Source organism: Peromyscus maniculatus, chromosome 3, assembly GCF_049852395.1.
Source record: "Peromyscus maniculatus bairdii isolate BWxNUB_F1_BW_parent chromosome 3, HU_Pman_BW_mat_3.1, whole genome shotgun sequence".
Classification (NCBI taxonomy): Eukaryota; Metazoa; Chordata; class Mammalia; order Rodentia; family Cricetidae; genus Peromyscus; species Peromyscus maniculatus.
This window is the reverse complement of record NC_134854.1, coordinates 104,690,579-104,711,969: the sequence shown is the minus strand read 5'-3', so window position 1 is coordinate 104,711,969 and position 21,391 is coordinate 104,690,579. Positions and strand designations below refer to the sequence as shown.

The 21,391-nt window shown below is 40.6% G+C and overlaps 1 protein-coding gene across 3 annotated transcripts in view; it reads right to left on the bottom strand.

Moving 5' to 3' along the window:
* Window positions 1-21,391, bottom strand: part of M1ap (meiosis 1 associated protein) — a 90,516-nt gene that overhangs the window by 57,480 nt on the left and 11,645 nt on the right. For all 3 annotated transcript variants that reach the window (XM_015987842.3, XM_076566991.1, XM_076566990.1), the window contains one exon: window positions 7,951-8,136. In XM_015987842.3, coding sequence (XP_015843328.3) covers window positions 7,951-8,136 — 186 coding nt within the window. The remainder of the gene's footprint in view (window positions 1-7,950; window positions 8,137-21,391) is intronic.

Here is a 21,391-nt window from a genome sequence, read left to right as displayed (position 1 = left end):
ATCCAGCCCTCTTGCCTATTCCTCCTGTGCTTTGGGAGCTGATGAATATTGTTCCGGTCTGGTCATTTTAACAAAATTTATGCTTGGAGATTCCTGGCAGGGAATTTGATCGTGGGTCTTCCTCTCAGAGCTCACTGGTGGCTTCCAGAAGCTAAGCTATGGTGGAAACGACAATGGTGAGGAGACCTGCTTCTGCTGTTTTCTAGCCCTGTGATGTTACATGAACTACTAAATTTCCTGAACCCTAGTTCCTCATCTATCGAGCGAGGAATATACCACAGGTAACAGAATTGTCGTGAGGGTGGTGCCTGGCTTGAAGGCACTTAACATCTGTAATTCTGCGTAGCTTCACGCTTCATAGCTTCCTCCGTGTCTTCATCCTTATTTTCCTCCATCAGAGGATACCAGAACTCCTCTAATTTCATGTCTTGGACCCTAAGTGTGGTGCCTGAACCTTCCTGGCTCAGAAGCTTCAAAATAGTCCTCTGTCCCCTCAAGGTTGTCTTTGGACAGAAGTCACCATATTCTCAGTCACTGAAGACAACCACAAAGGAGAATACTTTGTGAACAGCCTCAGTGTATCATCTATCTTATATTTGAATACATAGAGGAGAAAATTATCTTATGGACTCCTACTGTTCAGAAATTGCTTTTAGTGGCACTTTACTTAAATATGCATTCATTGAAACAAAACATGAATTCTATATGGCTCTAGTTCTTATCGTGTTGAACTGAAATCCAATTTAAATTGAACATAAGTAAACTATAAATGTAAAATCTAACAAACAGTACATTTATATGACAAACGATACCATTTTGCTGAAGTAAAATGGTCATGTCTAGGTTGTGGGAGTGTTTACATTCCTGTGTCATATGTTTGACTAATCTAACTTTATCACTGTTTATTTTTAATCTATAAAATCTTCATATAATTTTAAAAAAGTGACATTATATTGGTGCTGGAGAGATGGCTCAGCAGTTAAGAGCCCTGGCTGTTCTTTCAAGGATGGGCTCAATTCACAACCCTCCACAGCTCCAGTTTCAGGGAATTCAGAACCTGCTCTGGCCTTCTGGGCACTGAGTGTGTGCATGCAATGCACTTATATACGTGCAGGCAAAACGTCCATGCATGTAAATTTTGTGTGTGTGTTTTTGAGACAGGGTCTTACTGTGTAGCTCTGGCTGTCCTGGAATGTATGTAGACCAGGCTGGCCTCGAACTCACAGAGATCTGGCTGCCTCTTTAATCCAAGTACTGGGATTAAAGGTGTGCACCACCACACCCCATAATAAATAAATATTTTTTAAAAATTGTTAAAAATTTTAAAAAATAAAAAAGAATTATCACATCATTTGGAATAACTGATTTCTTATTATTATGTAATATTCTTCTTTGTCCCTGATAACTTTGTGTACCTTGATGTTTCTTTGCCTGAATTAATACAACTCATCTTGCTTTGACTGGTATATGTTTTTCTCCACACACTTTTTTTAAATAAATATTTTTATTTTATAATTAATTTAATTTTACATATCAACCACGGATTCCCCTGTCCTCCCTCCTCCCACCCCCAGCCTCTCCCCCCCAACCCACCCCCCATTCCCACCTCTTCCAAGGCAAGGTCTCCCCTGGGGATTCAGCCCAGCATGGTAGATTCAGTTGAGGGAGGTTCAAGGAAAGAGACACCATGATAAATGAAGACCCCATAGGAATAGGAAGAAGCAGAGTGCTAGAGAGGTCCCCAGAAATCCACAAAGATACCTCCACAATAGACTACTGGCAATGGTCGAGAGAGTGCCTGAGCTGACCTGCTTTGGTGATCAGATGGCCGAACACCCTAACTGTCATGATAGAACTCTCATCCAATGACTGGTGGAAGCGGATGCAGAGATCCATGGTCACACACTTTCTTTTAATCTCTATCTTTATATTTAAGGTGGGCTTCTTTTTAAAATTAAATCATTTATTTTATTTATTATTGGTGCATGTGTGTGTGCCATGGTGTAAGGATGGAGGTCAGGGAACCACTCTCAGAAGCTGTCCTCTCCTTCTACTGTGGGTTTCAAGGACCCAATTCAGGTTCTCAATCTTGAGCAGCAAGCGCTGTTAGTGGCTGAGCAAATTCTAGTGTGGGTTTCTTGTAGACCAAACATAATCAAGTCTTTCTTTTGATCCATTCCGACATTCTCTGTTTTAACTAGGCCTTCTAGGTCACTGACATTCAAAGCAATTAGTGACACTGGGACTGACGTATACTATCACTATTTTATGTCTGTCACACATGCTTTTTTTTCCTGTTTCACTTTCCCTCTCTCCTCCTCCTCCTCCTCCTTCCTCTCTCTCTCTCTCTCTCTCTCTCTCTCTCTCTCTCTCTCTCTCTCTGCTCTGCAGGGATTGAACCCGGGCTTTTTACATACTTGGAAAACACCCTACCTTGAGCCACGTTGTTGTGTTTCTCATGACTTTAGTTGAGCAGTTCCTATGATTTTTAATTCTTTTCTATTTTTAGTACACTGGTTATACTTTTTTTTTAAACTTTACAAAGTGGTCACCCAAGAGCTTGCAATGTGTATTTATATTCATGACTCATCAGGTCCACTTTCAAAGAACACCACTCTGTTACAGATGTATAAGCATGCTACAACAATAATTTTGAGCCAAGCATTGTGTCACATATCTATAATCTCAGAACTGGGCAGGTGGAGTCAGAAGAATCAGAAGTTCAAGACATTGCAAGTTTGAGGCCAGAATAGGCCATGACTCTCAAACATGCAACAAAACCCCTAGTTTAACCCCTAGTTTTTCACCTGTCTTTTATATCACTGCTACCACTGATTTAGCTTACTTATAAACATATGTGTGTATGCACAACCAACATGTTGTTGCTGTTATTTTGACCAAAATGTCATGTTTCATGAATTAGGACTAAGAAAAAAGTCTTCATATACCTTCTTTGATATGATTCACTTCTCAGGCATTGATATATATTTCTAACCTGTATTATTTTCCTTCTCTCCACCCCCTACAAGGATAATTCTCATACACTGTAGCTTGGTGAATTCTTTTCTCTTAATACCAAATATTTTATTCTACCTTCTTTTTTTTTGAATGGTTTTGGAGGGGTTGAATATAACCCTCGTTCTTCCAACCCTTCCCCATCCCATTAGTCCTCCTCATTCCTAGACAGTTTTGTTTCTACTTTATGTCATTGATACATATGATTTTTATCTATCGGTATAAAATCTAGGATCCACAAGTGAGAGAATGTGACTTTTGTCCTTCTGAATCTGATTTAACTCACTTAATTTGAAAATCTCTTGTTATATCCATTTTCTGCAAATGATGTAATTCATTCTTCTTTCTGGTTGAACAAAATTCCACTGTGTACATAAACCACATTTTCATCCATTCTTCTGGTGAGAGACATCCAGACTGACTCTATAACTTGGCTGTTGTGGATAATGCTACAATAAATATTGGTGTGGACTATCTCCGTGGTATATTGCTTATTCTAATGCTCCTTGATTTCACTTAGGAGTCTATTTGTGTATTCTTTGATTTGTTACACACTCATATAATTATTTTTTTGAATTTTTTTTTGTGTGGGATTTCATCTAATTCACTTTCGCTGAACCCATCACTGGGGAATTGACATTTTTCGGAGGAATCACACTGTCTTGATTTCTTCATGTTTCTTGTATTTCTTCACTGTTACTTGGGTATCTAGGGTTATGTCATTGGTTGGAATTTTTAAGATTCAGCTGTATTTTTTCAGTTGAAGTATTTGCAATGTTCGGCAGGACTAGTAGGGCTGAGGTGACATACCTCCACAGTCAATTGTGAGTGATATAGTGTAGTAGTTAAACCCTTAGTCCATGTGCCGGGATGTTGGGCACCACCCACACACCACTCATAGTTCAATCTTGGAGTGGTGTTGTGGGAACTGCAGAAGCTATTACACAATGTAAATATCATAATATTGGAAACAGTCATTCATCATTTAACTTCAATAACTTGGGATACAAAGAAACAAGAATAGTACAGTATGCACTAAGTCATAAGTTCCTGAGGCCAGGAAACAGGCTGAGTAAGGACAGGGATCAGTGTTAGGGCAACTGAGAAAACAGGTGGAAGGGTGAAGTCTGGAACGTTATCAGGAGCAACAGAGTTTTAGAAAGCCATGGGAAATTATATTGAAGAGGTAAAGGGAGAAGGAATGGGAAAGGGGGGGGCAGGTAGGATAAGAGGGAACTTATATGGGTTGAGTGTAGGAAGAATGACAGGTGTACACAACAGGATGGGTGCAGAAACACAGAATAATCAGAAAACCTAATCAGGCAACATAAAGCCAAAGTAAGACCATTGAGAGATAGTTATACAACCGAAGATCTAAAAAATAAATGACAAAGTGGGACTGGTGATATAGTTGGGTGGTAGAGTGCAGCCCAACACGTGCAAATAATGCCTCTCTCTCTCTATATATATATACACACACACACACACACACACACACACACACACACACACACACATATATATATATATAAAATAACAAGCAATCTATATCATATATTATGTAACACCAGTCAGGCTTTCTTCTTTGAGAGGACGAGTTTTGAATTCCTCCTTTTCCTGACAGGGGATTTGAGGGTTAAGGCTCCAGTTCAAACCTGTAAAACAGCCGGGCGGCGGCGGCACACACACCTTTAATCCCAGCACTCCGGAGGCAGAGCCAGGCAGATCTCTGTGAGTTCGAGGCCAGCCTGGGCTACAGAGTGAGTTCCAGGACAGGCTCCAAAGCTACACAGAGAAACCCTGTCTCAAAAAAACCTGTAAAACCAGATCTGTGGGTATGCAGTGTCCTAGTGGATAGTGGTGTGCAAACCAATTACCTTTTGGGGTGAGTTTTGCTCAGTGACCAGTAGGTGTCAGCATGTCCTCATTTTTCCGGTTCCAGTCCATATGGAATAGAATTTTGGGTAGTTTCCACCCATTAGTGTTTCATGTGCACTGGATGATTGAATTTCCCAAGCTTGGTTTATTACACATTCTTATTACATAAGTTAGAGTTCTGGGTTTTTTTTGGAAGTAGAGCATTTTAATAATTGTTAGGACAATTTACATGTGAAACTGGAAATGGGAAGCTCCACGCTATTATTTTTCCAGTCATCTGTTTGCAGCTGGAGGTTACCAAAACAGACTATTTTAACCCCCACTCACAAATGTACCCACAGAATAGCCACCCATAACTTATTTAAGATTTTTAAAGAGTGTCTCAGCCTGGCATCAGAATAGCATCAATTTTGGCATTTGCTAATCCCAAGAAAATTTAGTCTCTTTAAGTCAAAATTTGATTAAAGACCAATATTCCTCAGAAAATGGGCAATCAATATACCTCAAGACCAGGCCATACCACTCTTGGACACATACCCAAAGGGTGCTCCACCATACCACAAGGACACTTGCTCAACTGTGTTCATAGCTGCTATATTCATAATAGCCAGAAACTGGAAACCACCTAGATGTCCCTCAATGGAAGACTGGATAAAGAAAACGTAGCACACTTACACAATGGAGTATTACTTGGCTGTTAAAAACAATAAAATTTGCAAGCAAATGGATGGAACTAGAAAGAGTCATCCTGAAAGAGTTAACTCAGAAGACAAACATGGTATGTGCTCACTTAAAGTGGACATTAGTTGTTAAGTAAAGGAAAATAATGATACAATCCACAGACCAGAAAGGCTAAGTAACAAAGAGGGCTTGAGTGGGTGGGGGCATGGATCTTCCTGGCAGGGGAAAATAGAACAGATTTTGCAGGTGAACTGGGGGCAAGTGGAGATGGGGACAGTAGGATTCAGAAGGCAGGCAAGATGGAGGGAGAGAGTTTTGGGAGAGATGACTAGAATTAGGGTGTATGGGGAGGGGTGATGACGTAGAAAGCTAATGCAATCGAAACTCCCTATAATCTACAAGGGTGACCCAGTGAAGTCTCCTAGTAATGGGGATATGGAGCCTGAACCAGCCACCTTCTATAACCAGGCAAGGCTCCCAGCAGTGGGGCTGGGACATCAATCCAGCTACAAAACCTTCAACATACAATATGTCCTGCCTGCAAGATGTGCTGGGGTAAAGGGGGTGCAGAACTTGTGGGAGTGGTCAACCAATAACTGGTCCAACTTGAGGCCCATGCCAAGAGAACTGCATATTAACGATGCTTGGATGGTCAGGAATCAGAGGCAGGACAGCTCAGAAACCCAGGATAGAACCAAATATAACTGGCCAAAACCAAAAACCAAACCAAACCAAACCAAACCAAACCAAAACAAAACAAAAAAACAGTCAATGAAATGATTCTTAATGATATTCTGCTATACTCATAGATTGGTGTCTAGCCCAATTGTCATCAGAGAGGTTCCTCTGGCAGCTATTGGAGCAGATGCAGAGACCTACAGTCAAACACTAGATGAAGCCAATGGAAGCCTGAAGAAGGGGAGGAAGGAGGAGGAGCCAGAGGGGTCAAGGACATCACAAAAAATGACCCACAGAATCAAGTAAGCAGGGCTCATAGAGGCCCACGGAGACTGAAGAGACGATCACAGACCTGTATGGGTCTGAGCTAGGTCCTCTGCATATCTGTTATGGTTGCATAGCTTGCTGTTCTTGTGGGACCCCTAATATCATGAGTAGGGGGTGTCTCTGTCTCTTTTGCCTGCATTTGGGACCCTTTTCCTATGGGGTTACCTCATGCAGCATTGATATGAGGATTTGTGCCTAGTCTTATTGTAATTTGTTATGCCACATTCAGTTGATATCCCTGGGGAGCCTGTTTTTGTTTTTTTTTTTTGAAGGGAAACAGAGGAGGAGTGGATCTAAGGGAGAGAGGGGGACGAGGGGTGGTGGAGGTAAGGGAAACTGGGTTTGGGATGTGATGTATATAAACAATAAAAATAAAGTTTTAAAAATTTTGATTAAAGACAATTACATTTTTTGTTTATTTTGGGTTCTTTCTTTGAGATAAGGTTTGACTCTGTAACCTAGTCTGGCCTGGAACTAACCACAGAGCCCAGGCTGGTTTAGGCTTGCCTCAACCTCCTACATTCTGAGATTACAGGTGTGACCCTCCCTATCTGGCTTCATGGTTACCCAGACAGATAGAAAACAGAGCTAATGTAGGCAATTTAACGATTACCTTGCAAATTCTAAATATCTGGAGGCAGGTGTACTCAGATTTCACTTTTATTTCAGTTTTTCCTTATGGTTCACTTTGGCTCCTGCTTTCAGTTTCTCTTGATGCCCTTCTGCATGTTAAGAACGGAGTGGACGGGACTGGAAACATGGCAGCAGTTAAGAGCACTTGTTGGAGCAGGAGAGATTGCTCAGTGGTTAAGAGCATGGATTACTCTTCCTGAGGACCTGAGTTTGGCTTCCAGTACCCACAGCAGGCGGCTCATTACTGCCTGGACCCCAAGCTCTGGGAGATCTAATGCTTCTGGTCTCTGTGGGCACCTGCATATACATGTGTATACCTACACACGGTCACACAACATAACTGAACAAACAAAACCACTTGGTGTTCTTTCAGAGGACCGAACCAGTGCCTGATTGGGCAACTTACAACTGCATCTAATTCCAGGTCTTGGGTATCCAAAACGCGCCTGTGCGCACGCATGCATGCATGCATGCATGCACACACACATACACACACACATGAACGTGCGTGCACAGAAAAAAAGGACAAAGTATCGAGGAGAAAAGAAAAAAGGACTGACTAGGTTACAGGTTATGGGAAAGGGAAATAATCTTCTACTTGCAGGTAGCTGAACATCTAGCCTTGAAAATGACACTCAATGTATATGAAACAGAACAACATAAGGATAATAAATAATGAATCACCTGCACAGATGGAAATGGGAAAATGGCTTCTGCCCTGCAACCAGCATCACTCACCTCCAGGGAAGTGCAGGGCTGAGCAGCACTTGTGGCCATGTATCTGCTCAGTTGTTTGAACTGTTGGAGCCCATCCTCTACAGCCAGCGGCAGTAAGGTATGATGTGGTCTGTAACAACCTTCCACCTCTAACATGCGCAGCTCTGAGATGCAGGCCTGCAGCCTAACGAAATTCCCTCTCACTTGCTGCAGAGACAAAGGAATCAAAGACACAAATCTGTAGTAACCCAGTATGCTGGTTGGCTTCTGTCACATCGACACAGACTAGAGTCACCTGGGAAGAAGAAACCTCAATCAAGGAATTGCCTCCATTAGATTGGGCTATTAGCTTGTCTGTGGAGCATTTTCTTGATTAATGGTTAATGTAGGAGGGCCTAGCCTCCTATGTGCTGTGCCAACCCTGGGCTGGTAGTTCTGAGTCATGTAAGAAATCAGGCTGGGCAAGCAATGGGGAGCAAGTCAGTTAGGGAGCTTTCCTCCTAACCCGGAGAGTGGTGGCGCACCCCTTTAATCCCAGCATTTGGGAGGCAGAGGCAGGTGGATTTCTGAGTTCAAGGCCAGCCTGGTCTACAGAGTGAGTTCCAGGGCTGCACAAAGAAACCCTTTTGTCTTGAAAAACAAACAAACAAAAAAACAAAACAAAACCAACCAAACAAACAAACAAACAAAAAAAGGAGCTTCAGATTCCTTGAACCGAAGCATGCTGGCAACTGAACCCGGGTCCTCTGAAAGAGCGGTGCATGCTCTTAGTTCATGAGCCATCTCTCCAGCCCCAACACTGTCTGGTTACAGCTTTTAGAAAATTGCTGTCTTGTGTATTTTATTTTCCTTTTTTCTATACACTTTTCTTGTCACACTAGGAAGATTTGAGCCTGTTTTGGTTCTTATCTTCGTAACTCATGTTTATCTGACTCCTTTAAATGACTGCTCTAACAGTACTTCACTCACACCTGATAGAATGACTGTATTTCCTTGTCTCATTCTCATTCCCCTCTCCTGTTGCTCTCAATTACATTCTACCACACCATCTTCCTTAGACTTACCTTTATCTGCATCCTTTGTTGCTTTGACACAATCAGATGTCAGCTACTAAGGATGAGGAAAAGCATTATAACTAAACTAGAGCAGTTTGAACCCTAATATCTCATCCTAGATAATGTATAATTTCAATAAATTCTTTATAATGAAAATTTTAAAAGAATTAGGAAGAGTTTCAAAGTAAGGACACTCTTCTGGAATCCTCCTTTGAGAGGGAAATTAATCATTTGGGTTAGAATTATTTATATTCATGTCACAATGGCTATAAAAGGAATTCTAATATTTTAATTATGAATTCTCTGTCATTAGTCCTTATAAAAGGTTCAAAATTATTTGATGATACTAAAAAATTAAATGTGAAGGGTAATCTTAGGTCTGTCCTGGCTACGATTTCCCATATGGTACTTTTCTGAATTTACATTTTGAGGTGTCTCTGCAGACAGGAAATGTCAGATGTTTATATAGTTCAGTGAAAATGGAATTAAGGGCCTGTTTCCCTTGTAGACTGGATTGCTTCTATACATCATGTGGTAGCATCATTCTCGCAATTTTCTTGAGTTTCTTGAATACCCTGAATTCACTGTTCTAAGGGAAGGAAATTTTGGTTTGTCATTTTTCCTGAGTTACCCACGAGGAGTCCTAAAGGTGATTTTTCTTCTAGGACTGCCTATAGGCAACGACAAGGCTTTCCCTGGCAGCTTCTATGGGATGGTGGTGGGAGACAAATGGCAGCTTGCACCTAGACTTGGTGCACAGCCAATTCACCGCAGTCTCTGAAGGATGTGGTCAAGGACTCAGGCTGGCCCGGCACAGCCTGTTCTTGGGAGATTTGCCTCCCTATCTCTGCCACCTGCATTCCTAGGTCTCTCAGGCCTACAGCTACATTCCCCTCAAGAGCTTCTGCCAAGACTGCTGTATGAGAGAACGGGGAAACTTGGATTCACTTTTCTCTACCCTGACTCAGTTCTTTTCTATTATTAGCCTTGCCTCTTCGCTTTCTCTAACCCCAGGTTGATTAAAACCATCAAAGCTTTTTGTCTGGGGTTCATTCAACAGGGAGACTGTCCCTTCATCTGTGCCAATACATTTACCTCTCAACCGTTCTGAGAAAAATGGGGAAAGGTGGGTGTGGTGACTCACACCTGTAATCCCCCCACTCAGTAGAGTAAGTGGGGAGAATTGTCCCACATTAGAGGGCAGCTTGAGCCAAACAGTGAGCCCCAGGCCAGGCTGGCTGACAGAGTAAGACCGATTTAAATAAACAAAAGAAATGAAATACAGAAACTCACCACCAGCACCACTATCAACAAGATGGAATGGGACTTTGCCCAGGTTAGACACTTGATTAGTCCCTTTCAGCAGGAGATTAGCCTTAACCCTTTTCTGTAGTTCGTTGTTCCTTTGGCACCTGGCAGATAAGTTCTGTTTCCCAGCTTAGTTAAGCTCCTGACAAGTTCATGGTTTCTAGTATAAAACTGCCTACCTTTCCTAATGGAGTGATTAAGGAGTCAGTTGATTTTAAAAGGCCACATATACTGGGAGTAGCAGGGAGATAAAGCTACCTGAAGAAAAATCATCACAACATTCGGTACTGGGAAGTCTTTTTGTTTGCCTTGCGAGATCACTGCCTACTTTTCTCTCCCTGGTTTTGTATCCTTGGAGGCCAATCTCTAGGGACCAATTCAATGTGTTTCCTCACACTCTTGCTTCTAAAAAGGTGTGTCCAATGGGAGGCACTAGCTGGGATTTAGATGTGGGAATCCCACTTACCCATACTATGCTTTGCTGAGCTAAGGCTCTTCTCCACAGCAAAATCCCATTGTCAAGGTCCTTGTACCTACTGCAATGGTCCTGAATAAAAGCTATATGGTGCTTTAACAAAGGTCACAGATCCCGTGAGGTGGCGCTCTCCAGTCCTGGGTGGCCTGGCTGTTGCACTGTTTTTTATTGACTCTGCCTAAACTCTGCCTTCACTTCTGCAAATATTCTCTTTCTGTATCTCTGAAAAAATGTCCAGATCGGGTATGCCATCTGTTCTTGCTTGCAACTTGACTGACTTATATAGCTCCTTAAAGAGCTTCCTTTAAAAAGGAAAATGGGAGTTCTCTTTCCTTTCCCATATAGAGTTATTTTCCTCTAGCTACCTTGGTCTCTCTGAAGCCCCAGATCCTACTTCTGAACACAAGAGGACGGCTGGCACCTGCCTGGATTTTTCTCTTCTGTACTGAGGCTTGGAAACTTAAGGGAGTAGACTGTGACAGCCCTAGGTTCCCCTTATTGTACTCCATCATGATATGTACAGTGTCTTGAGAAGTGTGTGTGTGTGTGTGTGTGTGTGTGTGTGTGTGTGTGTTGAGCCAGAGGTCAACTTCGAGTGTCATTCCTCAGAAGCTTCCTTGTTAGCTTTCTGTTGCTGTGATAAACACCATGACCAAAAGCAACTTGGGGGAGGAAGCGGTTATTTCAGTGTATAGCTTATGGCCCATCATTGAGGGAAGCCAAGGCAAGAACTCAGACAGGAACTGAAGCAAAGACCTTGGAGGAATGCTGCTTACTGGCTTGCTTAGCTACTTTACTGGCTTGCAAAGTCTACCTGCCCAGGGATGGCACTGCCCACAGGAGGCTAAGGCCTCCTACCTCAGCTAGCAATCAAGAAAATGTTCCCACGGACATCCCATATGTCAATCTGGTGGAGGCAATTCTTCAATTAAGGTTTCTTCTTCCCAGGTGTATCAGGTTGACAACCAAGGTTAGCCATTATAGGAGCCATCTACCTTGATTTTATTTTATTGAGACAGGGTCTCACTGGGACCTGAGGCATGCTGATTTGGCTGTGCTAGAGTACCAAGAACCCTCCCGTTTCTGCCTCCCCAGCACTAACAAGCACACACCAACTAAGATCTTGTATAATATTCGAGGGACCAGTGTAGATGTAACCAACCGTCTTATTAAATAAGAAACACAGAAACAATGTAAAAGAGAAAGCCGAGAGGTCAGAGCTCAGAGCTAAAATCTCACCCTTCCTCCTGCTGTCCCAGCTTCGCGAAAAGAGACCTACCTCCTGTCGGTTCGTATTTTTAAAGTATGTTGTTCTGCCTTCTCATTGGTTGTAAACCCAAACACATGACTGCCTCGTCACTGTCTGAATGTACAGCCCCCTAGGTCTTAAAGGCATATGTCTCCAATGCTGGCTGTATCCCTGAACGCACAGAGATCTTATGGGATTAAAGGCGTGTGCTGCCACCGCCACACTCTTGCTATGGCTCTAATAGCTCTGACCCTGAACACACAGATATCTATGGGATTAAAGGCGTGTGCCACCACCGCCACACTCTTGCTATGGCTCTAATAGCTCTGACCCCCAGACAACTTTATTTATTAACATACAATCAAATTAATATTTCAGTACAAATCAAAATAATATTTCAATACAATTAGATTACCACCACATTTCCCCTTTTCTATTTTAATAAAAAGAAAAAAAGCAAAAGGTTATGACTAACAAAAGAAAAACTATATACAAAAGTACAATAACTATATACAATATATACAAGTAATAAATACCTAAACAGGTATTTGACAAATCAGAGAAAATAATTCCATTATCTATCCTATTTTGGTAAATCCAAGATGTATCTAATGTACTTTCTATCCTAATTAATTTTCAACTATAACTAACTAATCTTCAACCATAACTAACTAATCTTCAACTCCCTCAGAGACCCAAGAAGGGAATAATAGTAGCTAACAAAAATAAAAACAGGAAGTGCATGCAAGCAACTTCCAAAAAATTTTGTGAGTTGACAGAAACAGCCAGCTGCCTGGGCAGTCACCTGAGGTTTCTCCGCAGTGTTGGGGCATCATCTTCAGCCTATAGGCTTAGTGTATCTGACAGACTCATTTGTGAAGTAGGATGTACACAAGGTCAACAGTTCAACCTCACATTGGGTGAGAGCAGTCCACGTACCAGAAACACCTGAATTCCACTAGTGTCCTGTCATGATTCAGGATTTTAAATTCTGGAAATTGTTGACAGTTTTTTAATTCAGCTGTCCATTCTTCTTGGCTGTGTATATATGGCTTCATCTCAGCATCCCCTTCTTCTCCACATCCCTCTATTAAATGCCAGTCTACTTTTGAGAGGCATGAGCTTTCAGCTGCTGTTCCATTGTACAACAGAATCCATCGGCCCTCTGCCTGTTAAGCTGCCTTCGAAGAAAAGGGCACCGTACCTTTTCCGGATGCGAAGGCCACTTCAGGGATGGGGCCATATTGTCCTGGCCTCAGAAGATGCCTTTTGATAAAGCCATAACCACACTTGTTTTGGCAAGAATCAGTAGTCCCTTGTTTCGTGATCTGTCTGTCCATTTTGTCCTGTTGATTCGAGGATACTTTGTTGTCCAGTGGCTAACTTTTGCCAGAATGAAAGTTGACTCCATATGCAGTTTCTTCAATGCCCATATTTTCTCTAAAGTAGATTGGTACTGCCAGGAGCCGACATGTCTCAAAAAAGAAAAATTTTTTAAGTTATTAAAACATTTTAAATGCCATATTCTGTAGATCTCTGAAGGGTTTGAAGATGACCTGTCTAAAACATCTCTGCTCAATTTTTAAAACATATCTAATATGACTACAAGTTCTATTGTAATGTCTAACTACTAACTTTCATTTCTTTATATCCTAATAGTTGATAATAATAGCATTCAAGGATCAGAAATTTGCATTACATTGTTAAATGGATGGAATAAATACAATTAGAAATATACATATAGCATTTTCTAACAATATCAGTTTCAAATTTGTGTACAATATAAAACAATTCAATCCAATGTAAAGTATTTAAAACTAGTAATTGTCTTTTTCTTTTCTTTCTTTCTCTTTTTTTTTTTAAACAAGAACTTTAAATCTAATCTCCTTTGCTTAGCCTTTATCCTAACCCTTGACAATAACTTGTAACCAACCCCCCTAAATACTGAAAATTATCCCAGACCCAAAACCCATTAAAAAGACCAAAAAACCACCCGCCCCACACCACCTCTTTGGGAATGTGGGCGTCGTATTCTTAAAATTGCTTCCTGCTGGGTATGGGCGAAGTTTTCTTTATCCTGAAAGAAAAATTTTAGGTTAATTGTCAAATTCTAGGAGAGGTAACTATATCCTTCATTATCCAGTCTGTGTATAATGCCAAAGTTGAGGGTTTATCTCAAGTCCTTATTCAAGTAGTCTTTGAGACTGGATCATCTCAGCTAGTCATCTCAAATTTGCTCTGAGCACCTTGTAGTTCAAAGCTGATCTATGGATAATGTTTGTCAGCTTAATGATATTATTATTGTCCACGTGGAATTGTTGTTGTTGTGGGGCCCCATCTTCTTTCTGGAGACTTCAGTTGATGTTAGGCCTGGCCATGATTTCCTGCAGAAAACTGATAAGAGACTCGAACACAAAAACATATATATGCAGCTAGCCTTTTTTCTAGAATTAGTTAGTACTCTATGTGACCATTCATATCTTAACAAAGTTTAAAATGTATATATATATATATTAATCTTGTAAATTTTGATATAAAATTTATACTTTGAGAAAAATTTAAAGAATCAGAATAGAATCAAAGAGTTGAGATTAGTAATAGAATAGTCCCTTAATTAATTTTGCTTTTGTCCTGTACCATAGCAGAAGATGGCTCTTATTCTGGCATGATACAGGGAGTTTGCATTTTCCTTTTAACAACATGCTTGATTTTAAAGAAGGAGAGAGCCATTCTCCAACTCCAAAGTCAGCTTTAAATTTTAATTGAACTGGGACTGTTAGAAGACCAATAGTGTTAAATCTTTAGAGAAAAGCAGAAACAAACATTTAGGAAGACATAAAATTTTTTTAGATAATATATACCCATACACCGTTTCACTCTGTTTCTTGGGATAGATGATTTGTCCCTTTTCTTCAGTTGTCTCATTTGTCCAGTGTTCTTCAGATTCCTTAACCTTCATTCTCCTAAAAGACAAAAACAAAAACCTTTCCCCAAGACTAATTTTGGGGATGTTCCTTGTTGGCAAGTTATTATCTGATGAAATGAAAAGGCATGTTTTATTGATACAAGTTAGTTTAAATTGGATGTTCATGCTGGTTGATGAACTATCACCTCCTCTAATTAAGAGATCTCTCTTGTTCAAATCGAACCTTTATCAATTTTGATGGTACCCACAGCTTATCTTCTCCTGTAGAAACAAAAGCAAAACCACGTCCCCAATGTAATACATACCCTGGTTTCCATTCTGAGGTCAGCACATCCTTAAAGTATATAGGCTGATTTAATTCTGTAGTTTTTTCTATTATCCAATGTCTCTCTGCAGCTGTTGTTCCTTTCTCATTGGCATTCAGAAAATTCAAAGTTAGAAGAGCATTATGCAGTCTATTTCTGGGGGTTTTTGTTACCCATTTCTGTTTATTTAGCATATCCTTTAGAGTTCTGTTTGATCTTTCTATAACTGCTTGACCTGTAGGATTATGTGGTATGCCTGTAATATGCTTTATATTGTAATAAGCAAAAAACTGTTTCATTTTAACAGAGACATATGATGGAGCATTGTCAGTTTTGATTTGTGCAGGTATACCCATGATGGCCATAACTTCTAGCAAATGAGTGATTACAGAATCAGCTTTTTCAGAACTCAAAGCAGTTGCCCATTGAAATCCTGAATAAGTATCGATAGTGTGGTGTACATATTTCAATTTTCCAAATTCTGCAAAGTGAAACACGTCCATCTGCCAGATTTCATTTCTCTGAGTACCCTTTGGGTTACATCCTGCTGGTAATGGCGTCTGATTGTAGAAGGAACAAGTAGGACATTTCTTTATTATTTCTTTGGCTTGTTGCCAGGTTATGGAAAAATCCTTTTTTAAACCTTTACTATTAACGTGATGTTTTTTATGAAATTCTGAGGCCTCCAGCACATTTCCTATCAATAATTTATCAATCTCTTCATTGCCTTGTGCTAGAGGGCCTGGCAGACCAGTATGGGATCGAATGTGAGTTATATATAAAGGATGATTCCTTTTCCTGATTGTATCTTGTAATTGAATAAATAGTGAAGTTAATTCTGAAGCATCAGGGATAAATTCTGCAGTCTCAATATGTAACACCACTCTTTCAGCATACTGAGAGTCAGTTACTATGTTGAGAGGTTCTGAAAAATCCATTAATACCAACAGAATAGCATACAATTCTGATTTTTGCACTGAATTATACGGACTTTGAACCACTTTACTTAAATTTTCTGATTTGTAACCTGCCTTTCCTTCTTTGTTGGCATCTGTATAAAATGTACGAACTCCAGATATGGGTTTTTGCCGTACAATTCGAGGCAAGATCCATTCAGCTCTCTTTATAAGATCAATTCTATTGCTTTTGGGATATTTGCTGTTAATTTCTCCCAAAAAATTACTGCAAGCTCTTTGCCAAGGTTCACTTTCTGTCCATAATTTTTCAATGTCCTCCTTAGTTAATGGTACGACAATTTCTGCTGGGTCTATGCCTGCTAATTGACGAAGTCTCAATTTTCCTTTGTAAATCAAGTCAGAGATTTTTTCCACATAAGTTTTTAATTTTTTATTTGGTTTATTTGGTAAAAATATCCATTCCAATATAATATCTTCCCTCTGCATTAATATTCCAGTAGGAGAACGCCTAGAAGGTAAGATAACCAAAATGCAATCCAGCTTTGGATCAATACGATTCACGTGTCCTTCATGCACTTTCTTTTCTACCAAGGCTAATTCTTTCTCAGCTTCAGGTGATAATTCTCTTGGACTATTTAAGTCCTTGTCACCTTCTAAGGTTTTGAACAAATTAGTCAGTTCATCATTTTTTACCCCAACAATAGTTCGTAGATGAGAAATATCTCCAAATAATCTTTGAAAGTCATTAAGAGTCTGTAGTCTATCTCTCCGAATTTGCACCTTTTGGGGTCTAATTTTTTGTAGCTCTATTTTATATCCTAAATAATTAATAGAATCTCCTCTTTGTATCTTTTCAGGAGCAATTTGTAATCCCCAGCGAGGCAAAATTTTCTTTACTTCTTCAAACATTATTTCTAAAGTATCTGCATTTGAGTCAGCTAGTAAAATATCGTCCATATAATGATAAATTATAGATTTAGGAAATTTTTTACGTATCACTTCCAATGGCTGTTGTACAAAATATTGGCACAGAGTTGGGCTATTCAACATTCCCTGTGGGAGGACCCTCCATTGAAATCTTTTAACCGGTTGAGAATTATTATAAGTAGGCACTGTAAAAGCAAATCTTTCTTTGTCTTTTTCTTGTAAGGGTATTGAAAAGAAACAGTCTTTTAAATCAATAACTATGAGAGGCCATCCTTTTGGTAACAGAGTAGGCAAAGGCATCCCAGATTGTAGAGAGCCCATTGGCTGAATTACTTTGTTAATTGCTCTAAGGTCTGTTACCATTCTCCATTTACCAGATTTCTTTTTAATAACAAATACAGGAGAATTCCAAGGGCTGGTTGATTCTTCAATATGCTGAGCATTTAACTGTTCTTCTACCAGCTCTTCTAAAGCCTGGAGTTTCTCTGTTGTTAAAGGCCATTGCTGGACCCATACAGGCTTGTCTGTTAACCATTTTAAAGGTAGAGCTGTTGGTGTCTTTGGAAGATCATCAGTTATTGTGCCCTGTTCTTGTATAATATGGATGGCTGGTGACCACTCATTAGAACAATATCTTCTAATATTTCTCTCAGTAACATGTGCTAGTTTATGATTTGTTTCTGAGATTGGAGGGATGTTAATCTGAGTATTCCATTGTTGCAACAAGTCTCGACCCCACAGGTTCATAGTTATGTTAGCCACATATGGTTTTAATTTTCCTCTCTGTCCTTCTGGACCTATACATTCGAGCCATCTTGCACTCTGTTTCACCTGAGATAATGTCCCAATTCCTAACAGTTGAACATTTACCTCCTGAAGAGGCCAAGTTGGATGCCAAAATTCTGGTGCAATTATGGTAACGTCCGCACCTGTGTCTACCAGACCAGACAACAAAACACCATTTATTTTTATCGTTAATTTTGGTCTTTGTTCATTAATAGAAGTTTGCCAAAAAATTTTCTTTATGTTTTCTCCTGAATTTTCTATTCTCTCTGTTTCATCATTCTGACCAGCATGATTTATTCCAATAGGCATTTGGTTATTTAATCGCTCTCCAGAGCAGGCATTTCCTCTATTGCTGCCGGAAAGGTTTGAACTGGATTTGCACTGGGGGCCTGCCTGAGGCCCCTCTGGGAGTTTCCCGAAGACTGAGGCAAAGGATTACCCTGTCTGTCCTTTGTTGATCTACATTCGTTGGTCCAGTGTTTTCCCTTACCACACCTTCTGCATACTCCAGAAGGAAGGGGCATTCTGTTGCCATTGTTCCTTGAAGAAACATTGTTTCTGGGAATGACCTGTCTACAGTCCCTTTTCAAATGTCCTTGCTTTCCACATCCAAAACATCTAACACTCCTCAAACCTTTTGAAATTACTTCTCCTACCCACGTATCATCATGCTCATCAGCTTCAACATTAATTGTTTCTCTAATCCAATCTTCCATAGGTGCAGATCTTGCCCTTAATGGCCTGATTATTCTTTTGCATGCTGCATTCGCATTCTCAAAGGCCAAAGATTCAATTATTGCCTTACCAGCTTCTGAATCCGAGACCGTTCTCTTTACTGCTGAAGCCAGTCTTTGTAAAAAATCTGTAAAAGACTCTTTTGGGCCTTGCTTCACCTTTGTAAATGACTCAGATTTTTTTCCTGGTTCCTCAACTTTGTCCCATGCATTCAAGGCTGCCGTTCGACATAAAATTAGGGTTTGGACATCATATAAACATTGTGCTTGTGCTGAAGCATATTGGCCTTCGCCCATAAGCTGATCCTGGCAAACTTGTACTCCTTTATCCCTCCATTGTTTTTCTATGTTTTTAGCCTCCTCCTTAAACCAAGTCAGAAATTGAAGTCTCTGGCTGGGTTCCAGAACACCTTGTGCGAGGTCCCGCCAGTCCTGTGGTACTATCCTATTATATGTTGACCAAGTGTTTAACATTTGCTTTACATATGGGGAATGCATGCCATAAGATACTATTGCCTCCTTAAACCTTTTTAAATCCAACATTTCAATTGGAGCCCAAGTATTTTGTGTAGCCATTTGATCAGGCATCTGCTGTACTGTTACAGGATAAATTAAGGGTGACTGTGTGAAAACAGGCTTTCTTTCTGCAACCTTATGATCCCGACTTGAAACAACTTCACTGTTAATTTCTTCTGTCTGAATTTTTACAGGTTTAACAAGTTCTTCTAACGCTGTTATCCTGGCACTTAAATTGACTATCTTTTTAAATATTAAAATGTGGATTATTATAGTGATGAGGTGCATAATTCCACCAATACTAATATTATATAGTTGTTCCATTGTCAGACTGCCTAAAATTTCGAACAAAAACCAATTTTCTTCCAATGCACACATAAAACCCATTTGTTTTTTAATGTGGAAAAAAAAATTCTCTTTTAGATAGTTTCCTTTAAAATATCTGATATATTATGACTTACCAAATCTGCGTAGAACAGTAGAAATCCGAGGGGATTTTCAAAGCAGCCACCTAGTGTCCCAGGTGTAAATCCAGAGAGAGAGAGAGAGAGAGAGAGAGAGAGAGAGAGAGAGAGAGAGAGAGAAAAGAGAGAACGCACAAGAAAGCGTAGCCGGCTAAAGCTTAAATGCAGCCACGTGTTCCCTCTTGTGCCGAGTCAAGGCTTGGGTCTGGCTTCCTTAAGCTCCGACCACGTGCGTTGGCTTTACAGGCAGGGCAGGTCTGAGTTGTTTGTAGCACCGGCTTTAGGCAAGCTGCTCACAGACCTAGGCCCGGGCTAGAAGTTGCTACCCGGACTAGGACGCCAGCAGCTTGGACTAACAAGCCGATCGCCGCCGGCCGCCGTGTGCCGCTGCTGCCGCCGCTGCCGCCGCCGCCGCCGCGGGCCGCCTGCCGCCCTTGCGGGAAAGCGGACCTGCCGCCAAGCCAAGCAGTTTTTAATGGATTCTTGTCACGTTGGGCGCCAGATGTAGATGTAACCAACCGTCTTATTAAATAAGAAACACAGAAACAATGTAAAAGAGAAAGCCGAGAGGTCAGAGCTCAGAGCTAAAATCTCACCCTTCCTCCTGCTGTCCCAGCTTCGCGAAAAGAGACCTACCTCCTGTCGGTTCGTATTTTTAAAGTATGTTGTTCTGCCTTCTCATTGGTTGTAAACCCAAACACATGACTGCCTCGTCACTGTCTGAATGTACAGCCCCCTAGGTCTTAAAGGCATATGTCTCCAATGCTGGCTGTATCCCTGAACGCACAGAGATCTTATGGGATTAAAGGCGTGTGCTGCCACCGCCACACTCTTGCTATGGCTCTAATAGCTCTGACCCTGAACACACAGATATCTATGGGATTAAAGGCGTGTGCCACCACCGCCACACTCTTGCTATGGCTCTAATAGCTCTGATCCCCAGACAACTTTATTTATTAACATACAATCAAATTAATATTTCAGTACAAATCAAAATAATATTTCAATACAATTAGATTACCACCACAGACCAGCCTTAATATTATACACCCCAGGGGCTCAGGAGAGAGAACTGTGAATGGCGAGGACTAATTTCGGGAAATAGAATCTCAGCACACCAAGCTCTTAGTCATTTATTCTTCCAAATCTTCTTCTCCATCCTCCCGTGTCCAGGGAGTCCCAGTATACATACACTTAAAAGCGGTAATCTGGGCTGGAGAGATGGCTCAGAGGTTAAGAACACTGGCTGTTCTTCTAGAGGTCATGAGTTCAATTCCCAGCAACCACATGATGGCTCACAGCCATCAATAATGAGATCTGGTGACCTCTCCTGGCATGCAGGCATACATGGAGGCAGAATGTTGTATACATAGCAAATATATAAATCTCTTAAAAAAATAAAATAAAAGCGGTAATCCCTTGGCAGTGCAAAGCCAGGCTTCCAGGGTCAAATGGAGGGGTGATAAGAATCACAAAGAAGGGCAGGGGCAGTAATTGTTAATTATCATTTGCAACCCCAAAGGAAAGTGACTAATGGGGAAATGAATTAACTAAAAGCTAAATTCGGGTAATATCTAAGAAGAGGGCTCTTATGTGCTCAACTATAATCTTAAATGTGATTTGTAGAAAATATTAAGATTCTATAAGTTGCTAGGTCAATGGGAGAAAATAAAACTGCCTTCTTTTTTCCTGTGGCTCCTATCTGTCCGAGCTATCTGCTGTTTTTTCTGCAGGGTGGGGGAAAATGTGCTCAGTCACTAGGCAACCTGTGTACAGCTAGATGCCTCTGGTGATAGTTAA